We start from the raw sequence: 21,203 nt of genomic DNA on the forward strand, positions 1-21,203 counted from the left end.
AACTGAAGGGCGTAATAGCCCTCTAACAACTGAAGATCGTAATACAGCCTCCACCGACTTAAATAGTCCTCATAGGAAAAAATGACATTAGGGAAAAATATTTGTTTTGATGTCCCCTACAACCTCCCAGAGTTTGTCGGTTTGGTTTCCGCCGTGATTACAGCCGCACGACAGGAATTAACAGAATATAAACGCGAAATACAATGAAGAACCAAAGAAACTCTTACACCTGCCTAATATCGTGTAGGGTCCCCGTGAGCACGCAGAAGTGCCGCAACACGACGTGTCATGGACTCGGCTAATGTCTGAAGTAGTGCTGGAGGGAACTAATACCATCAATCGTCCGTAAATCCATAAGAGTACCAGGGGGTGGAGATCTCTTCTGTACAGCACGTTGCAAGGCATCCCAGATATGCTCAATAATGTTCATGTATGCGGAGTTTGCTGGCCTGCGAAAGCGTTTAAACACAGAAGAGTGTTCCTGGAGCCACTCTGTAGCTATTCTGGACGAGTGGGGTATCGTATTGTCCTGCTGGAATTGCCGAAGCCAGTGGGAATGCACAATGGACATGAATGGATGCAGGTGATCGGACATGACGCTTACGTACGTGTCGTCACCTGCCTGAGTCGTATCTAGAAGTATCAGGGGTCCCATATCACTCCAACTGCACACATCCCACACCATTACAGAACGTCCACCAGCTTGAACACTTTCTCGCTGACTTGGAGGTTCCATGGATTCATGAGGTTGTCGCCAAACCCGTACAAGTCCATCTCCTCAATACAATCTGAAACGAGACTCGTCCGCCCAGGCAGCATGTTTCCAGTCATCAACAGCCCAATGTCGGTAGTGACGGGTCCAGACGAGGCGTAAAGCCTTGTGTCGTGCAGTCATCAAGGGTACACGACTCGGCCTTCGGTTCCGAAAGCCTGTATCGATGATGTTTCGTTGAATGGTTCGCACGCTGACACGCGTTGACGGCCCAGCATTGAAATCTGCGTCAATTTGCATAAGGGTTGCACTTTTGTCACGTTGAACGATTATCTTCAGTCGTCGTTGGTCCCGTTCTTGCAGTATCTTTTTCCGACTGCGGTGATGTCGGAGATTTGATGTTTTACCGGAATCCTGATATTCACGGTACATTCGTGAAATGATCGTACGGCAAAATCCCCACTTCATCGCTACCTCGAAGATTCTTTGTTCCATCGCTAGTGCGCCGACTATAACACCACGTTCAAACTCACTTAAATCTTGATAACCTGCCATTGGACCAGCAGTAACCCAGTAACCGACCTAACAACTGCGCCAGACAATTGTTGTCTTATATAGGCGTTGCTGACCGCAGAGCCGTATTCTGTCTGTTTACATATATCTGCGTTTGAATACCCATACCTATACTAGTTTCTTTGGTGCTTCAGTATAGTGATTGGAGCTATACGCGTGGGACATTACATTTCGTAAATCATTAGGGAATTCAATATTCTGAGATCCACAGTCCCAAGAGTGTGCCCAGAACATAAAATTTCAGGCGTTGCTTCTCATCACAGAGAACGCGTGGCCAACGGCCTGCCCTTAACGACCGAGTGCAGCGGCGTTTGCATTGAGTTGTCAGTGCTAACAGACAATCAACACTGTGTGAAGTAACCGCAGAAATCAATGTGGGACTTACGACGAACGTATCCGTTAGGACAGCGCGGCGAAATTTGACGTTAATGCCAGGTGATGACCAATGCGAGAGCCTTTGCTAACAGCACGACGTCGCCTAACCTGGGCTCCTGACCATACTGGCTGGTCCCTAGATGACTGGAAAACCGTGGCCTGGTAAGATGAGTCCCAATTTCAGTTGGTAACAGCTGATGGTAGTTTTCGAGTGCGGCACAGACCCTAAGAAGTCATGGGCCCAAGTTGTCAACATGGCACTGTGCAAGCTGGTGGTGGCTCTATAATGGCGTAGACTGTGTTTAAAAGGAATGGACTGGGTCCTCTTGTCCAACTGAACCGATCACTGACTGGAAATGGTTACGTTTGGCTACTTGGAGACCATTTGCAGCCATTCATGGACTTCATTTTCCCAAACAGCTATGGAAATTTTTTGGCTGACAGTGGGCCATGTCACCAGTTTGAGGAACATTCTGGACAGTTCGAACGAATGATTTGGCCACCCAGATCACCCGACATGAATCCCACTGAACAGTTATGGGACACAATCTACAGGTCGGATTGTGCACAAAACACTGTGCTGGCAACACTCGCGCAATTATGGACGGCTATAGGGACAGTATGGGCCACATCAAGATCCTGCACTACACTGGGCAAAAGGAGGTTTGACATGATATTAGGAGGTATCCCATGGCTTTTGTCATCTCAGTGTATTTTATGGGCAAATAATCCAAAAATTTTGATGATGCATATTGGACTCCTTTCGAAGGCATTGACAGCTTTCATAATGGGCAATATAGGTCACTTTTTCTTCTAGCATTTTAGATATGGGCATTACTATTTTTTCAAATAGTGATGGGTAATTTATGACGAATTTCGCCAGGGTATATCTCTATTGTGAAAGTACAATAAAAAGATCTATCTCTCTGAAAACGATCTATAAGATGAGTGGAATTAACACCACATATTATTGTTACTGCTCGCAGTTGTAGTAAGTAACCAATAATAAGTTATCGTAACAACTGCTGCACCGTGTGCAAAACTAACCAAAAGTGAGTGAGTTTGATTTCGTAGTATTTCATTAAGTTGTAATGCAAATGACGTCAGTAGGAAGACTGGCATATTACAGACAGCAGGTCGTACCATCTTGGAGTGGCCGATTGTACAAGCTGCTGGTGAGGAGTTGAACAGTCCGCAACACAGTCGCAGTTTTTTGTACACAGCGGTGTGTTGTGTAAGACAACGAGGCTTGGACCGCAAGTTGTGGTGTCAGTCACACTGTGAGAAGGACTTTTAAAACAGGCGCATAATCGTGTATTATCCAGTCATGGGGGCATAGGACTACAGAGTACAGATTCATCTGCCGTCGATAGTGGATTTTTTGAAAGACATCATATTCGCCATTGACTGTAGAAATTATTTATTAGCCGGCCGCTGGTGGCCGAGCGGTTCTGGGCGCTTCAGTCTGGAACCGCGCGACCGCTACGGTCGCAGGTTCGAATCCTGCCTCGGGCATGGATGTGTGTGATGTCCTTAGGTTAGTTAGGTTTAAGTAGTTCTAAGCTCTAGGGGACTGATGACCTCAGATGATAAGTCCCATAGCGCTTAGAGCCATTTGAAGCATTTTGAACCAATTATTTATTGCACAACTGTAGTTTCGGCCTTTGGGCCATTTGCAAGTGGTAATTGATTTGTAACGATTTACATGAATGATATTAACATTGGTAGCATTTGGCGTAATTTACATCATTTCACAATGTACAGAGCTTCGCACTTGTCTGATGTTACTGTATTTCCACAGTGAAAACGCCAATTTTTGAAGATGACATGTATACATATCGGAGGATTTTCAAATATGACATGTGCTGAAGCAAAATCTATTTCAGTATCATTTGAAAATGGTCCAAAGGCCGAAATTGCAATTGTGAAATAAATAAACAATTTCTGCAGTCAATGGCGAATATAACGTCCTCCAAAAAATTCTAGATGACTGTGGACGCCGACCATGAGATGTTAATGAATTAATAGTGTTGTCCACTTAGACAAGATGTGGAGCTGTGTGTTAAAAACTGTGTCCACACACAGAGCATGCAGAGTTCAGTCATCAGTGCATCCATTGTAAAGGTTACTGGAAGCCAGTAAACCTTTTGAATTGATTGTGATGCACCTTTTTGGACCTTTTAGACAGACATGAACAAGAACCACTATGTTCTGACCATAAGGGATCATTTTTCGAGTGATATAGGAATGAACAGTGTCCCAAAATCAGCAAGCCGACGTGGTAGCACAAGCAGTGGTGAATAATTGGTTACTAAAATATAGTGTTCCAGAAATGTTAATCACTGATCTGGTCACCACTGATGAAGCAGTTGTGTCACTTGTTAGATGTTCATAAGCTGAAGACAAGCTCATTACACTCACAGGTGAATGGAAGAACGGAGTGTGCACACCGAATGATAATAAAAATGTTAAACCACTATGTGAACAGCCACACAAAGACTGGGATTCTTTATTGCCACATGTTGTCATGGCTTACAATTCAATAATCCGTGAAGGTACAGGCCTATCGTCTTATGAAGTAGCGTACATTCGCAAAATGCCGTTCACATTTTTAGACAGTAAAAACCTAAGGTGGGAAAAGTGGTGAGCCAGAGCGAAATTTTACCAAGACACTGCGAAAGATATGGAAGCTAATACAGAGAGACAATACCAAGGAGACTGAATATCAGGAAGGCATAGGCAACGAAATGCTAAGCTATTGGAGTAACGTGTGGGTCAGTGGGTAATGCTGACAAACCCATACACCCCAAAGGGGAAAATGAAGAAATTCGTCACCTGGTATCACTGTCCATATTAGGTTATATAGATGACTTTGCTAGTCAGTGTTAAATTGTGGCTTGTGACATGTACAATGATCATACATATCGGAAGCATACCTCCTTTTCTACAACTGCAGCACATACATTATTTTAGTTGTACTAAACCCTGTATGAACTACAATTTTACAATAAGGCAAATTGTGTTCAGGGACGTCGAACATTTGTCATACAGAAATGTCGAGCTTTTGCCACTCCAAAACTCTGTGATGAGCTCTATTAATATCTCGCTTAATGTGTACTTCTGCAAGACGCTGAAAGATCACATTCAACATCCTCGAGAGGTCAGTACAAGGACCACGAGAATACTTTTTTCTTTTCAGTTTAGGTCTCTAGTCTCCAAATCAGAAATTCTATCTCTATGGTCGTTGTCAACTTTTGCAATTAAAGCAATGTACATAATACCAGCACAGCATCAGTTTCGACAGCCAGCTCATGATGATGTCAGTTGGGGAACTCCTCGAATGCTTGAGACAACACTCAAATCTAATGAGGCAAGCAAAAGGAGAGAATTTAATTCAAGCATTTTGTCACGATACCCTACATTCCCATAACAATATACACCGCATGGCAAAAAGGAAGAGGAGGAAGTAAAATCAAACTTCAGTTGTTGAGAGGGTATTTCATGTTATCTCAGTGATTACAAAATCGAGTCAAATTTACAAAAAACAAAAAAAAAGAAAGAAAACATAGCAGTACGAACAAACTTATCAGTATGACGTTGCAGCCCGTCTCAACTGGACATATGCTTGCGGTTGGGAAGTGTGTCACAGACCCGTTGTATCCTCTCCTGGGGCAAGCTGGTCCACAACTGTTGTAAATGGTCGTTGATGTCCTGGATACTGGCAATGGGACCGAGTTGATTTCCAAACTGGTCTCACACATGTTCTGTCTGATACAGGTTTGGGCATCTTGCTGGCCACGAGAATACCTCTACATCACGCAGACAGTTAATAGAGTTGAGTGCCATGTGTGGTCGAGCACTGTCCCCTTGAAAAATGGCAACACAATTCTGTCACATGAGAACTCACACATGATGACACAGGATGTTGGTTGGTTGGTTTGGGGGGATGAAAGGGACCAGACTGCGACGGTCATCGGTCCCACACAGGATGTCCTGATGTATGATTGTACCATCAAGGTTGGCTCAAATGGCTCTGAGCACTATGGGACTCAACTGCTGAGGTCATTAGTCCCCTAGAACTTAGAACTAGTTAAACCTAACTAACCTAAAGACATCACAAACATCCATGCCCGAGGCAGGATTCGAACCTGCGACCGTAGCGGTCTTGCGGTTCCAGACTGCAGCGCCTTTAACCGCACGGCCACTTCGGCCGGCGTACCATCAAGGTTCCCTCAGTCACTACCAGCTATGCCCGAAAGCTATACTCTACAGCTCCCTAAATCATGAAGCCAGGAACACCGCCACTGTGCCTCTCCTAAACATTGGGGAAGTTACCTCTCGCCGTGTCGCGCCATCGCTGACGATTGGGCTGTTTGTGGAAGTGCAGAACCGTGATCCACTGTTGAACACAATTGCTGACTCAATTCATTAGCAGACCATGATTCCTGGTGGGGAATATAAGGGGCCTGAACAGCGTAAGATGTTGAGTGATGGAACCGAGCGACCGCTACGGTCGCAGGTTCGAATCCTGCCTCGGGCATGGATGTGTGTTATGTCCTTAGGTTAGTTAGGTTTAAGTAGTTCTACGTTCTAGGCGGCTGATGACCTCAGAAGTTAAGTCCCATAGTGCTCAGAGCCATTTGAACCAGTTTCGTTGAGTGATCACCGTGAAGGACACGGGGATGCCGCGTAATCGTGTGAGGCAGCTCTATCAGCATCTGACAGTCTGAAAGGGGACTCGCTGTGGATCTCCATTTGGCTGCTGGTCGAATTGTGCAATAGCCAGATTTGTGAGTCGTTTGTATGTGACAAGAGGACACTGTTGGACTGCGTGGGAATGAGAAGATAGACACACTCATCGTCAAGGTTCCGTTCGAACAAGCTTGACCACCACGAGGGAGGATCACCGTATTATGTACCAGACACATTGTAACATGTACACACCATCTCCTGCCATCTGAGAACAAGTAATGGGCTCCCTACAATATTCTTTGTTATCCTGAACCACTGGTCAGAGATCAATAACTGCCAGACTAGGAAGTTACTTTCCCACGTCCAGGCTGTCGTTAACACTACAACGAAAACGGCTGCATTTGGTGTTTTACCACGACCGGAAATCACGGACTGGTGATGAATTGCGTCCGACTGTGTTCAGAGATGTACTGCAGTTCTGTACTACCCTAGAGTATGGCATCAACATGGGGAGAAGTCCTATTCTACCATTGTTTTGGAGAGGCACTGCGGTGTTGCTGTTGGCTTCATGGTGTGGGGAGACGTCTGGTATAAAGTCAGGTAATGGCTGGCAGTGACTGGCGGACTCTGATGCCACAACCTTACGTCAGGACACCCTGTGTCTTCATGTATTAGTTCTCATGCGACTTTATTGTGGTGCCATTTCTCTGCAGGAAAATGCTCGACTACACATGGCACATATGTCTACGAACTGTCTGCGTGATGTTGAGGTACTCTCGCTGTCAACAGGATCCCCACATCTGTGGCAGGCAGAACATGTGTGAGACGAGCACGGACATAAATCTGTCGGCCTCAGGAAAGGATACGATGGCTCTCTGATACCCTTCCCAACTGCACGCATCGATGTCAGCGGGGATGCAACGTCATACTGATAAGTGGGCTCAAACTGCTATGTTCTTTGTAAATTTCACTCGATTTTGTAATTACTGAAGTAAGTCACATTCCTTCTCAACAAATGAAGTTTCATTTTATATCCTCCTCCCCTTATGAGTGCTTCACTTTTTTACCAGGCAGTTTATAATGCTGAAAGAAAGATTGTGAAGGTTAAGAATGACCTTAGTTAACGAGTTGATGAATGTGTGTACTTATAACAAAAGAAAGCAACGAGTGGATGAACACCGAAAGAAATGAATAAGAGAATGAAATACCTTGCTACTCGTTGTAGAAAACGAATTTTTCATGTGTCTCAAACGAAGAATCTAACCAATGTGTTTGGCCAGCTCTAACCTACGTTAATGACACATGGAACTTATACTGATAAGCCAAAACATTATGACCACTGCCCACCGCGACACTGGATGCCAGCCTGGTGGCGTCGCAGGCCTGTGACGCGGTAACAGAAGTATAAAAGCGGATCAAACACGGTCGGGGGAGCACCTTAGCAAAGATATGGGCTGTAAATGGGGAAATCCATTAAGACAAGAGACATTTACAAAGGGTAGGCTATCATTATGCAGAGCCTATGAACGAGTATCTCGAAAACGGCGAAGCTGGTCGAATGTTCATGTGCTATTGCCGTGAGCATTTATGGAAAGAAGCAGAAGAACAGTGAAGCTATCACTGGGCGCTAAATGGTTGGACGTCCACAACTCTTCACAAAACGTGGCGTTCGGAGGCTTATCGGCTCTGTAAACAGATGGGTAGATGGTACCTCCCCCGAAAAAGCACAAGCTGGTGCACGCACATGTGTTTCGGAGCACACCGTTCATCGTACACTGTTGAACATGGAACTCCGCAGCATACCACCCCTACGTGTTCAGATGTTGACCCAACGACATCGTCATTTACAATCGCTGTGACCATTTGGATTCGACCATCGTTCAATGGGAATGTGTTGGCTCTTCAGGTGAATCACAGTTTTGCTGCACTAGGCCGATGGTCGTCTCCGCAAATTCTGTCATCGAGGTGAACGGCGGCTCGAAACGTTCAGCGCGCCACGGATGCAGGTCGGTGGGAGCAGTATTATGCTATGGAAAATATCCTCCTGAGCTTACGTGAGACCTGTGGAAGTAATCGAAGACACGTTGACAGCTGCGAACCACTTGCATCCCTTCATGCTTCATGGCTTCCCCGATGGCGACGTCGTCTTTCAGCAGTATAATTGTCTGCGTCTCGGAGCCATAACCGTGCTACAGGGGTTTGAGGGCCGTTATAGTGAACTCATGTTGATGTCTCAGCTACCTAATTCGTCTGAAGTAAATGATACGGAACTCAGCTGGGTCGCTACCGGGCGCCAACACCGCGTGTGCAAATCAACGACTCGCATTCGGGAGGACGACGGTTCAATCCCGTCTCCAGCCATCCTGATTTAGGTTTTCCGTGATTTCCCTAAACCGTTTCAGGCAAATGCCGGGATGGTTCCTTTGAAAGGGCACGGCCGATTTCCTTCCCAATCCTTCCCTAACCCGAGCTTGCGCTCCGTCTCTAATGACCTCGTCGTCGACGGGACGTTAAACACTAACCACCACCACCAAATCAACGACCCGTTATTTGTGCGAATTACATGACCTGTGCGTAGACATCTAATGCCACATACCTCCACAAACCTACCAACAAACTGTGGGCTCCCTGATACGCAGAATCAGTGATGTACTTCGTTCCAAAGACGGACAAACAAGCTATTAAGCAGGTGGTCGTAATGTTTTGGCTCATCTCTGTAAATGAGCGAGGATAACGAAACGTTATGAAACTCTAAAGCAGATGGGTGAACCGGAAAATTGTAATATGTTAAGAAGTCTGGAATAAGCTTTCATTTAAGAGTCCACGATGATGATAATGGTGGTGGTGGTGATGATGATAGTGGTGGTGGTGATTATGGTTGTGGTTGTGGTAGGGTGGTAGTGGTAGCGGCGGTGGTTGTGATGTGACGATGTTAAGTGGGTGTACCTGTAGTAGAGTCCAGTTTCTTTGCTGAGGCTCTCCTCGACAGCGCAGTAGATGGAGGTCTGCGCCCCTTGCTCAGGAGACTTGATGACGAAGCGCGCCATGTTGTTGAAGAGCCAGGTCACCCCAGGGAAGTACGCCGAGTCGAAATGTCTGCTCAGCTCAGTCGCAACGACTCCTGGGTGCAAGCTGTATGCTGTCACGCCAGTACCTGCAACCGATCACATCTCTCTAGTCTTGCCAGCTCCGACAAGCAAAATCCAGCTTTATCTCCCGTTTCTAATAGCTTCAGGGTTTCGCACTTTTATAGTTTTAAATAATGACATACCAGTACTGCTTATAATTTCTAACTTTCGAGCGTTATATTTACGTTTACCCGTTGTTGAAGAGAAGTTTAATGAGAAATACAAAGAAGTAAATAAATGCGATAACTGGCTATCACTAATACCACAATAACCTCTAACTACATTTTGAGGCTTTAATTGCACTTCGTAGTTCATGTAAGGTCATTAGGCCGTAGTATAAATAGGTAAATCACAATTCCAGTCCACAACAACAAATATGTTTGTTGTTTCAGAAAGTACTTTCATTTAGAATTGTATATTTGTGTAACGGGAAGAGATAACGGACTATAGCAATGTCACGCTTATTATCTATGACAATGTTGTATACAAATTATCCAGTTAATAAGTACTTTAAAACAAATGAAATGGTATTTGTAATAAGATAATATGAAAAGGGAGTCTCTGATTCGTGTTTAATAAGTTAGCTTCGTAAAATATAGGTGTGGAGCTGGACATCCATGATTTCCTTTTTCCTGTGATAGTTAAAAGTCTCCTTTATGTTAAAATTTTCCACAAATAGTAAGTTTCAGTGCAAAATCGGTATGCCTCGTTGATACCTGTACGATCAGTATGTGTTGAGAAAAAGGGATGTTGACTTTAGAAGTAATACATATGATTGTTGCTTGCTTGGCCTGCATATGCGTAGTTCTGCTTTGTGGAGACTCAGTTTTTTTTTTTTACACAAGATGCTTAGCAGTTGTATTCGACTTGGGTAATATTAGTTCTTTGTTTGAGTTCACCGTTTTGTTATAACAAGTGGGAATCAACATCGAATTTCTGTTCAATCATCTGGGTTTGTAAGTTTATTTTCTCACAGCTTTTTCACTCATTAGATAATATCAAGGTTGTTAATACTAATATGGGGTGTTTCCTTGTCTTTTATATGTCTGTGTTCACGTAAGAGCAAATGGTCCGCTGAAGGGCACTTTTATGTGAAACATGAGATTTTGCATACATTTCCTGAGTAATATAGATTCACTATTCATAAAATTTGGGATTTTATGTACTTACTTTTTTCTCCTCTGGTCTTTATTTAAATCCTTCATGTATCCACTAAGTAACTACGTTGTCGAACGAAATATATTTCGCTTTTACTATATGTCTAGAAGAGAAAGAATAAACAGCCTACAAAAGAGATAATCCCTTCTTATTTTAAATGAAATTTGCAGCCAGTCGGAGAGGGTCATGTTACAGTGGAGCTACAAGGCACATGGTTGCACTGGAGAGACTTATACATTTTAGTCTCACTCTAGCTTAACTCCTTTCAATTTATTACGTGTTGTGGAATATAGAGGGCAAACACGTTTGCACTGCACTAATTACGCCTCTCTTACGTAATTCATAGGAACAGCGAAGAGCTGCTTGATATCTATTGTAAGGATTATGGTTTCAGTTTAATTATTCCGTTGCACTGTGAGAAAGTTCCCTGTTGCTACTAAAACTAAAACAACGTTATTCAGAACGTGTTTGTTCACTTACGGGTCAGATTTCATATAAAGGGGAATGTTTAGGGTCATTACAACCGGGGTCAAGGTCTCATGAAATCGCAGGCTAAGGTATAAAGTAGGGACAGGCTTTCAACCTTTAACTTACTTGCAATTCATCTTTGAGAGCTTCTAAGCTGACAGCATAAAACACTTTGTGAGAATTCGGAGCATTATACTGCAAAGTTTTTGGGCTTACATAGCTGTTCTCATTCCTGTATGAAAACACTGTTGCTTTCCGAACCAATTTGAAACCGTGTTTGTCTAACACCAACGCTCCCACATAGCTCCAAGAACGTATTTCGGAATGTAAGATGAAATGCTGCCATGAACGAGCTTCATGCCCAAAGAAGTTAATATATTGTTGTGTGGCGTTGATACTCATTCTCTTTAGTACAATAATCTCCATTGTCCAAATATAGTTCATACTTTTTGTGGTGTGCATACTGTAAGACCTTTAGTACACACACCATCAGATTATTTGACTTGTTGCTCTAACGAAGTAGGCGAGTGTCAGCAATATGTCTCGTGGTCTTATCCTGGCGTGTTTATCTTCTGCTGTTAGGTCAGACGATAGAAATGCCACTTGCACGCTTAGAGTAGCAGATTGACGGTGACCAACTTTAAACAGAACTTGATTAATTTTCACACACATTTATTAAAATAATAACAAGCATAAAAATTACTTAACTTGGTTCTGGATGCTATTTACAATTGACAATCTAAAATTCCTTTGGTATTGTTATGTTAATCTTATTCTCACATATATCTCTGATACTTGACAAAAGTGTCTCTATATTTATCTTCATGGCTATGTACAGGAAAATGGTAATCTTATTAGGCGCAGACTGAAACTTGACTATAGACTGGTACAGACAAACGTAGACTGGTACAGACTAATGCAAACAAATGCATACTGACTAATCGGAGGTCTGTACACTCGTTATAATACCTCGTGCATTCAGGTATCAATGCGCGAGTGTGATCCGCGAGGAGAAAAGGTACTACGTTAGCAGCAATCTCATTGACTGCATTACATATTAATACGCGGATCGGCAGAAGCAGAATTTGGTCCGTCTCTAAGGTAGCGCCATCTCGTACTGCGGAGATGGATGAGCGCTGCAACTGCGCCTGCGCTGTTGTGCTTACCGGGGCGCGCTCTAGTGGGAAATTTGTGTACGCGCTGACTACGCGGAACTATGTACACAACACCTTTCAATTACTAAATAGGTGCAGGTCTCGCCAGTTGCGCCTGTTGTTATTACAACAGCAGGGTTGGAAAGATAGCAACTCATAACTGCAGGCACACCGTGGGGAAATTACCTAAAAGGTTTCAGAAGCGTAATGACTGTATCATGAAGCTATTCGGAGGTACTACAACCGACAACCGTATGTTATGAGTGTGAAACGACGTGTACTTGAATTTGATTCACTGGGAGTCTGGAACCGAGCGACCGCTACGGTCGCAGGTTCGAATCCTGCCTTGGGCATGGATGTGTGTGATGTCCTTAGGTTAGTTAGGTTTAATTAGTTCTAAGTTCTAGGCGACTGATGACCTCAGAAGTTAAGTCGCATAGTGCTCAGAGTCATTTGAACCATTGACTGGGAGGTCACAGCCTGACTGAGATCAGCCGATGACTTACGATCATGGTCAAGAGGTTTCTTGGCCGCTGTTCGCCATAGCAAACATGTTAGAACGGAAGATAAACATCAGCGAGACATCTGTATTATGTGAATAGAATATATCTATCAGCGTCAACCATACCGCCCGCTGTTACATTGCGAAGTAGAACGTGAGGATTTCGACGAGCTGATTGCCGCTTGCGCCTCTTGCACGCCTTGCTTCTCAAAATGAGTAGACTAAACTTCCTTAAGACGTGCCTTACAGTTAGAGACAGGTAATTGTTTATCGATGTGTACAGGAATACATGGCATGAACGGTGTCTAACAGCAGGTGACTTTCAAGGCAATCTGCAATATTTTTGTTTAGATAGACCTTCCACAGCGCGGACAGTGACTTTGCGATGTAAAATATTTCCTCCTTCGTCTATAATGGAGCAATTAGTGGCCATCACAAGAAAGTTGGAACATTGATAGTCACTATTTCAGGCACAAAGGGCTCGTGACGTATGGCCATGTTCATGAAATCAACTTAGAATTTGTCCAAAATGAATTAATGAGAAGATCTTATCCCTGGCTCACCAGCTCATATTGTCTTACGCCAACATATTTTTTTTCCTGTCGACGAATCCTGATCACCTTCGACTGCTCATCACTGAGACCTGCCACTCCATTACTTGGGAGACCCTTCAACCTTGCAGGCTACCCATATGACGTCGTGCACAGCTCAGTATGGCCCATGGAGATCATATGTTCAAAAATGTTCAAATTAGTGTGAAATCTATGGGACTTAACTACTAAGGTCATCAGTCACTAAGCTTACACACTACTTAACCTAAATTATCCTAAGGACAAACACACACATCCATGCCCGAGGGACGACTCGAACCTCCGCCGGGACCAGCCGCACAGTCCATGACTGCAGCGCCTCAGACAGCTCGGCTAATCCCGCTAGGCTAACAACATACCGAAAGTTGCGTCGTGTATCGTATTTAATAACAATTCTCGTACTACTTCGTCTGTTCCACAACCCATTACGTGTTACTAACGACTATGTATAAGCTAATAAAAAAACGTGTTGCAAACGGGTATTCTACATTGCCCCATACAACGTAAAGGGCGAGCAATGTTAACGAGCAATGTCTAAGTAGGGTTCGAAAGCCCTTCTATTATCCACGTCTGAATACTACAGCGTTTCACCCCCCCCCCCCTCCCACACACACAAATGAACTAAACTGATCAAAAAATTAGGAGAACATGACTTTGGGCGTCTGCCATAGTCCACTGTTCAGAAATTAACCACATTACACATTCATACTTCAAAGATTATGTACACATCAAAACGTCATTCAGTCCTCGATCATTTATACACTGAAGGGCCGAAGAAACTGGTACACCTGCCTAATATCGGTGTAGGGCGCCCGCGAGCACGCAGAAGTGCTGCACCACGATTTGGCATGGACTCGACTAACGTCTGATGAAGTAGTGCTGCAGGGAATTGACACCATGAATCCTGCAGGCCTATCCATAAATCCGTAAGAGTACGAGGGATTGCAGATATCTTCTGAACAGCACGTTGAAAGGCATCCAGATACGCCCAGTAATGTTCATGTCTGGGGAGTTGGGTGGCCAGTGGAAGTGTTTAAACTCAGAAGAATGTTCCTGGAGCCACTCTAGTAATTCACGACGTATGGGGTGTCGCATTGTCCTTCTGGAATTGCCCAAGGCCGTCGGAATGCACAATGGACAAGAATGGATGCATGTGATCAGACAGGATGCTTACGTACGTGTCGTCGCCTGTCAGAGTCGTATCTAGACGTATCAGGGGTCCCATATAACTCCAACTGCACACGCTACACACTACTTCGGAGTCGCCACCAGCTTGAACAGTCCCCTGCTGACATGCAGGGTCATGGATTCACGAGGTGGTCTCCATACCCGTTGAAGTCCATCTGATCGATACAATTTGAAACGAGACTCGTCCGATCAGGCAACATGTTTCAAGTCATCAACTGTCCAATAACGGTGATGACGGGCCCAGGCGAGGCGTAAAGCTTTCTGTCATGCAGTCATCAAGGGTACACGCGTGGGCCTTCCGTTCCGAAAGCTCATATCGATGACGTTTCGTTGAACTATTCGCACGTTGACACTTGTTGATGGCTCAGCGTTGAAATCTGCGGTAATTTGCGGAAGGGTTGAACTTCTGTCACGTTGAACGATTCTCTTCAGTCGTCGTTGGTCCCGTTCTTGCACGAACCTTTCGCGGCCGCAGCGATGTCGGAGACTTGATGTTTTACCGGATTCCTGATATTTTCGGTACACTCGTGAAAGTGTCGTACGGGAAAATCCCCAATTCATCGCTACCTCGGAGATGTTGTGCCCCATCGCTAGCGCGCCGACTATAACACCACGCTGAAAGTCACTTAAATCTTGATAACCTGCCATTGTAGCAGCAACTGCGCCAGACACTTGTTGTCTTATATAGGGATTGCCGACCGCAGCACCATATTCTGCCTGTTTGCATACCTCTGTATTTGAATACGAATGGCTATACCAGTTTCTTTGGCGCTTTAGTGTATGACAGGAACTGAAATGAACGACAAGTGTGGAAAACAACAAGCCATCCCGTCATCCTGGATGCTTTTCACTGGGCTCTGAGAGCTTCAATAATGTGTATGTCCTCTGTTAGCGTTTACCACCGCCTAATACTCCGTCAGTATTGAATGAGAGCCCTTGAGAGTTCTTGGAGGGTCTGTGGTGGAACAGACGATCATGAATACATCTGTCAAGTATGTCCCACATACATGCTCGATGTGGTTTAGGTCGAGAGTCGCTTCAATATCCAGGCTTCCAAAGACATCCCCGATGACGCCCGTCATACAGGCCCTGGCATTACCATGCACTAGAAGAAATTCAGTGCCACCGCTGTACGCAGCAGCCTCCACGTGGTTCAACAGGATCTTTTCGCCGCAATTCCTGGACAACAAGATGATCGGTACGGCTGTCAGCACTTCAGTCTCCTAACACCATCACAGAAGCTTGGCCGACTACGTCGATTTCATGGACAACATTTGCCAGTTACCACTCACCATGCTGTCTCCACACCCGAACACGGTCATCAATATGCGTCAGTGGAAATCTAGAACCGTCTGTGAATAACATGTTCCGCCAGTGATGAAGTTGCCTGTTGACGGCAGAACTCAAGGCGTGCTGCGAGATGATGTGTCAACTGGGGTACTCTAACAGGACGTCTGAGTATTACGGTCCTTTCTCATAACCTGCTGCTTACAGTCTGATCGGACACAGCTGGTCCACTGGTCCTTATGAGATGCCTGGCAGCTCTCAGACGGTAGTCATACGATGATGTCACTTGAGGTTTTAACGCATCGACAACCTTGTTCAACTCGCCTTATGAACAGACCTGTCTTCCTGTAGCGTGTCCATGGGCATCTGCAGCCACACGACAGGAAGTCCATCCTTCCTGGGTCAAAAAGACTGCCCTTGCAGGCAAGCAGGCATGCTTCTTCGTATTGGGAAAGTAAATCCACAAAAAGCTTATCTTAGTATTAACCTTAGGGCTTGACGTGAGACACATGGTTTGGCTTCTCGTGTGCTTGATGTCGTCTTGGGTGCATGTCTTATCTGAGTTCAGTTCAGCGTCGGAAGCCACTGCCTACCGATGGAGTAGCTCCATAGGCCGCTTCTAGCGGCATTTGTTGTCATTGCTCTTGCAAAGTAGGCAAATGAGGGGGTTCCGTGAAAGTCGGGACTTAGTGTAGAGTCTTCTCGCTGCGCGTTGACATCTATCAAGGACGACTGTCCTTGCAACTTGCACTGCATTAAGACGTCGCATTGCATGTGCTTCGTGAAATACAACGTCCACAAATGATAATTATTCTCAGTGTACATCGCTAGAGAACACTAGGACACCGGTACTCACTCCCTTCTGCGGGGTCATTTAATATTGTAATGCATGACACAGCCAATAGATGGCAAATGACTTTAGTTGCTGCATACATTGAAAGCCAAGATATCAAGGTATGCTATAAGTCCTCAGGTCCAGCCTATATTAAAATAGTTTTAACATTCCGGACGTTGGTAGACATGCTCCTCTAATTCTTTTGAGTAGTGTATTATTACGAAGCCTGGAATTCAACGGGTACATGTCAGTAATACTGTACCTTACCTAGTTTTCCTGTTTTAGTATATATTGCTTAAGAAAATCTTTGCCCCATCTACATATGAGCAAACGTGTGTGGGCTTCGAGTCAAAGGGGGAAGAAATGAAAGAATAAACTTCATGACTCAAAGAGTAATAATAATTATAATAATAATAATTTTACTGTGAAATAAAAACAAAATAAAGGTAGCCTGTTCGAAGGTGCACGTCTGTGAAATCTGTTGCTGGATAACAGATAATATGATGTTGTTTCACCCCGTGCGTTGTAACATACTTAGATTTTCCTTGGCTTGCACACCACAAGCTGGTTCAGACGTTGCTGCTGAAGGCTGTCCCACTTTTCTGTTGTGACTCCTCTGAGGTCGTCGAGTGTGTGAGGAGGGTTCCTCGACAGACACAATGCAGGTTTCAACTGGTTCAAAGCATGCTCAGTCGCGTTCATGTCAGCAGATAACGTCCAGACCATTCGGTTGATTCCTGCGTCCTGGAGGAAGGTGATCTCAAGGGAGGTGCGGAGCGCACGTAGATTATCAGCTTTTAATTAGCATCCAATCCCCAATTGTTGACTGTAGGGCTGGAAAACAAACTGTAAGATCCTGCCCCGATATTGCGGCGAGCTGTGCTGCATCTACTGTGGCGCAGCAGTTATCGTCGCCGGCTGGCGTTTTGCGAGTCGCCATTCAAATCCGATCACCAGCAGTTAGTTGTAATGTAGTATTTATCATCTACATCTATATCTACATCTACATGGATACTCTGTAAATCACATTTAAGTGCCTGGCAGAGGGTTCATCGAACCACCTTCACAATTCTCTTTTATTCCAATCTCGTATAGCGCGCGGAAAGAATGAACACCTATATCTTTCCGTACTAGCTCTGATTTCCCTTATTTTATCTTGTTGATCGTTCCTCCCTATGTAGGTCGGTGTCAACAAAATATTTTCGCATTCGGAGGAGAAAGTTGGTGATTGGAATTTCGTGAGAAGATTCCGTCGCAACGAAAAACGCCTTTCTTTTAACGATTTCCAGCCCAAATCCTGTATCATTTCTGTAACACTCTCTCCCATATTTCGCGATAATACAAAACGTGCTGCCTTTCTTTGAACTTTTTCGATGTACTCCGTCAGTCCTATCTGGTAACGATCCGACACCGCGCAGCAGTATTCTAAAAGAGGACGGAGGAGCGTAGTGTGGGCAGTCTCCTAAGTAGGTCTGTTACATTTTCTAAGTGTCCTGCCAATAAAACGCAGTCTTTGGTTAGCCTTCCCCACAACATTTTCTATATATTCCTTCCAATTTAAATTGTTTGTAATTGTAATACCTACATATTTAGTTGAATTTACAGCTTTTAGATTAGACTGATTTATCGTGTAACCGAAGTTTAACGAGTAGGTTTTAGCACTCATGTGGATGACCTCACACTATTCGTTACTCAGGTCAACTGCCACTTTTCGCATCATTCAGATATTTTTTCTTAATCGTTTTGCAGTTTGGTTTGATCTTCTGATTACTTTAGCAGTCGATAAATGACAGTGTCATCCGTAAACAACCGAAGAGACTGCTCAGACTGTCTCCCAAACCGTTCATATAGATAAGGAACAGCAAAGGGCCCATAACACTACCTTGGGGAACGCCAGAAATCACTTCTGTTTTACTCGATGGCTTCCCGTCAGTTACTACGAAATGTGATCTCTCTGACAGGAAATCACAAATCCAGTCACATAACTGAGACGATATTCCACAAGCACGCAATTTCCCTACGAGCCGCTTGTGTGGTACAGTGTCAAAAGCCTTCCGGAAATCCAGAAATACGGAATAGATCTGAAATCCTTTGTCAATAGCACTCAACACTTCATGTGAATAAATAGCTAGTTGTTTCACAGGAATGATGTTTTCTAAACCCATGTTGACTGTGTGTCAATAGACAGTTTTCTTCGAAGTAATTCATAATGTTCGAACACAATATATGTCCTAAAATCCTGCTACATATCGACGTTAACGATATGGACCTGCAATTTAGTGGATTACTCATACTACCTTTCTTGAATATTGGTGTGTCCTGTGCAACTTTCCAGTCCTTGGGTACGGATCTTTCGTCGAGCGAACGGGTATGGAGCTAATGCATCAGTATACCCCTAAAGGAACCTAATTGGTATACAGTCTGGACCAGAAGACTTGCTTTTATTAAGTGATTTAAGTTGCTTCACTACTCCGAGGGTATTTACTTCTACGTTACTCATGTTGGCAGCTGTTGTCGATTCGAATTCTGGAATATTTACTTCGTCTTCTTTTGTGAGGACATTTCGGAAGGCTGTGTTTAGTAGCTCTGCTTTGGCAGCACTGTCTTCGATAGTATCTCCATTGCTATCGCGCAGAGAAGGCACTGATTGTTTCTTGCCGCTGACAAACTTCACATACGACCAGAATCTCTTTGGATTTTCTGCCAGGTTTCGAGACAACGTTTCGTTGTGGAAATTGTCATAGGCATCTCGCACTGTAGTCTGCACTAAATTTCGAGCTTCTGTTAAAGATCTCATTTCTGGAAAGTTTTCGAAATTTCTTATGTTTGTAATGCTTACATATTCTAAAATATTTATTTTTACGAAGGCGTGCTGAAACGTAATGCCACCGAATTTTTTATGCGGAAACTCCTATAGCCTTTTAAATAAAACAAACGTTTTAAACATTGTACATCTTTAATCTTCATGCCTAAATATTCGAGCCCCATGCCGCTACATAGCTCCGAAGCGTGTAACATGGCGGTGTGTTACGTACGTAACTATACCGGTACGTGAGAAACTGCGTGCTGTAATCGGGTTCCAAATTCTAAGAGATCGTCCACACATGAAAAGCCCTATCCTTCAGCATGACGCCCCGACATCTGCAACAATCCGACGCATTAGGTTAACTGTCATCGATCATCCTCCATAGAATACCAGTTTGGCTCTATCTAACTTTCACCTGTTTCCAAACTTTAAAGAACACCTTCGAGGACCTCACTTTGACAGCAATGAAGTGCTGCAAGCAGAGGTGAGGTTGTGGCTCTGTTAGCAAAGTCAAACATTCTAATGTGACGGTATCAACAAACTGGCTCTCGTTTGGAGACATGTGTTCGTCGACAGGGTAACTATGCTGAGAAATAAATGTGCAAACGTGAAGAAAAATGATGACGAAAAAGCTGAAGGATTCGACCGAGTCGCCAAATACAACACGTAGGATGACACGATGTGTTTGGCAAATGTGTATTTTTACTCGGACGGCACAGCCCAACAGCGGTTCGAGAATAACGAAGAAAAGGCCGATAGCTGGGGCAAAGTCCAGGCCGAACTAAATAAAACATCTGTTGATAATCAGCAGCAAGCGCGCTTAGCGGAAGAAAAATTGAAGGACAGCGAAAGACGTCGTGGGGAAACGACATAGTCTCACGTATGCAACACTGTGAATCCGAATGTGACACAAGCCAAGAAAATGCCACTCTTCCTGAAAGGAGTCGCAGAAGTCATTTACTAAGCTCTTCTGGCAAAGGATGTCGCAACGTTCGAGGATTTCAGTAAGTGGTGCCAGCGATTCGAGGTAATACATCAGAAAAAGGGCCGGACGAAATAGGTATAAAATCTCACGCTTCCTGAAAGGAGTCGCAGAAGCCATTTACTAAGCTCTTCTGACAAAGGATGTCCCAACAATTGAGGAATTCAGTAAGCGGTGCTAGCGAATCGAAGTAATACAACAGAAAAAGAGCTGGACGAAAGAGGTGTGATCGGCTCCCATATTTGGAAGACCACCATGAGCTTGCCTCTCTCATACGAAGCCAGTAAGAGAAACAGCACAGCACTCTGCCTACCCCCATGAACCATGGACGTTGCCGTTGGTGGGGAGGCTTGCGTGCCTCAGCGATACAGATGGCCGTACCGTAGGTGCAACCACAACGGAGGGGTATCTGTTGAGAGGCCAGACAAACGTGTGGTTCCTGAAGAGGGGCAGCAGCCTTTTCAGTAGTTGCAGGGGCAACAGTCTGGATGACTGACTGATCTGGCCTTGTAACACTAACCAAAACGGCCTTGCTGTTGTGGTACTGCGAACGGATGAAAGCAAGGGGAAACTACAGCCGTAATTTTTCCCGAGGGCATGCAGCTTTACTGTACGGTTAAATAATGATGGCGTCCTCTCGGGTAAAATATTCCGGAAGTAAAATAGTCCCCCATTCGGATCTCCGGGCGGGGACTACTCAAGAGGACGTCGTTATCAGGAGAAAGAAAACTAGCGTTCTACTGATCAGAGAGT

General features: G+C 44.4%; 1 protein-coding gene across 3 annotated transcripts in view; it reads right to left on the minus strand.

Moving 5' to 3' along the window:
• The window catches only part of LOC126248201 (retinol dehydrogenase 13-like), a 199,242-nt gene that overhangs the window by 2,585 nt on the left and 175,454 nt on the right, over positions 1 to 21,203 (minus strand). For all 3 annotated transcript variants that reach the window (XM_049949001.1, XM_049948999.1, XM_049949000.1), the window contains one exon: positions 9,299 to 9,506. In XM_049949001.1, coding sequence (XP_049804958.1) covers positions 9,299 to 9,506 — 208 coding nt within the window. The remainder of the gene's footprint in view (positions 1 to 9,298; positions 9,507 to 21,203) is intronic.

Source organism: Schistocerca nitens, chromosome 3 (assembly GCF_023898315.1).
Source record: "Schistocerca nitens isolate TAMUIC-IGC-003100 chromosome 3, iqSchNite1.1, whole genome shotgun sequence".
Lineage (NCBI taxonomy): Eukaryota > Metazoa > Arthropoda > Insecta > Orthoptera > Acrididae > Schistocerca > Schistocerca nitens.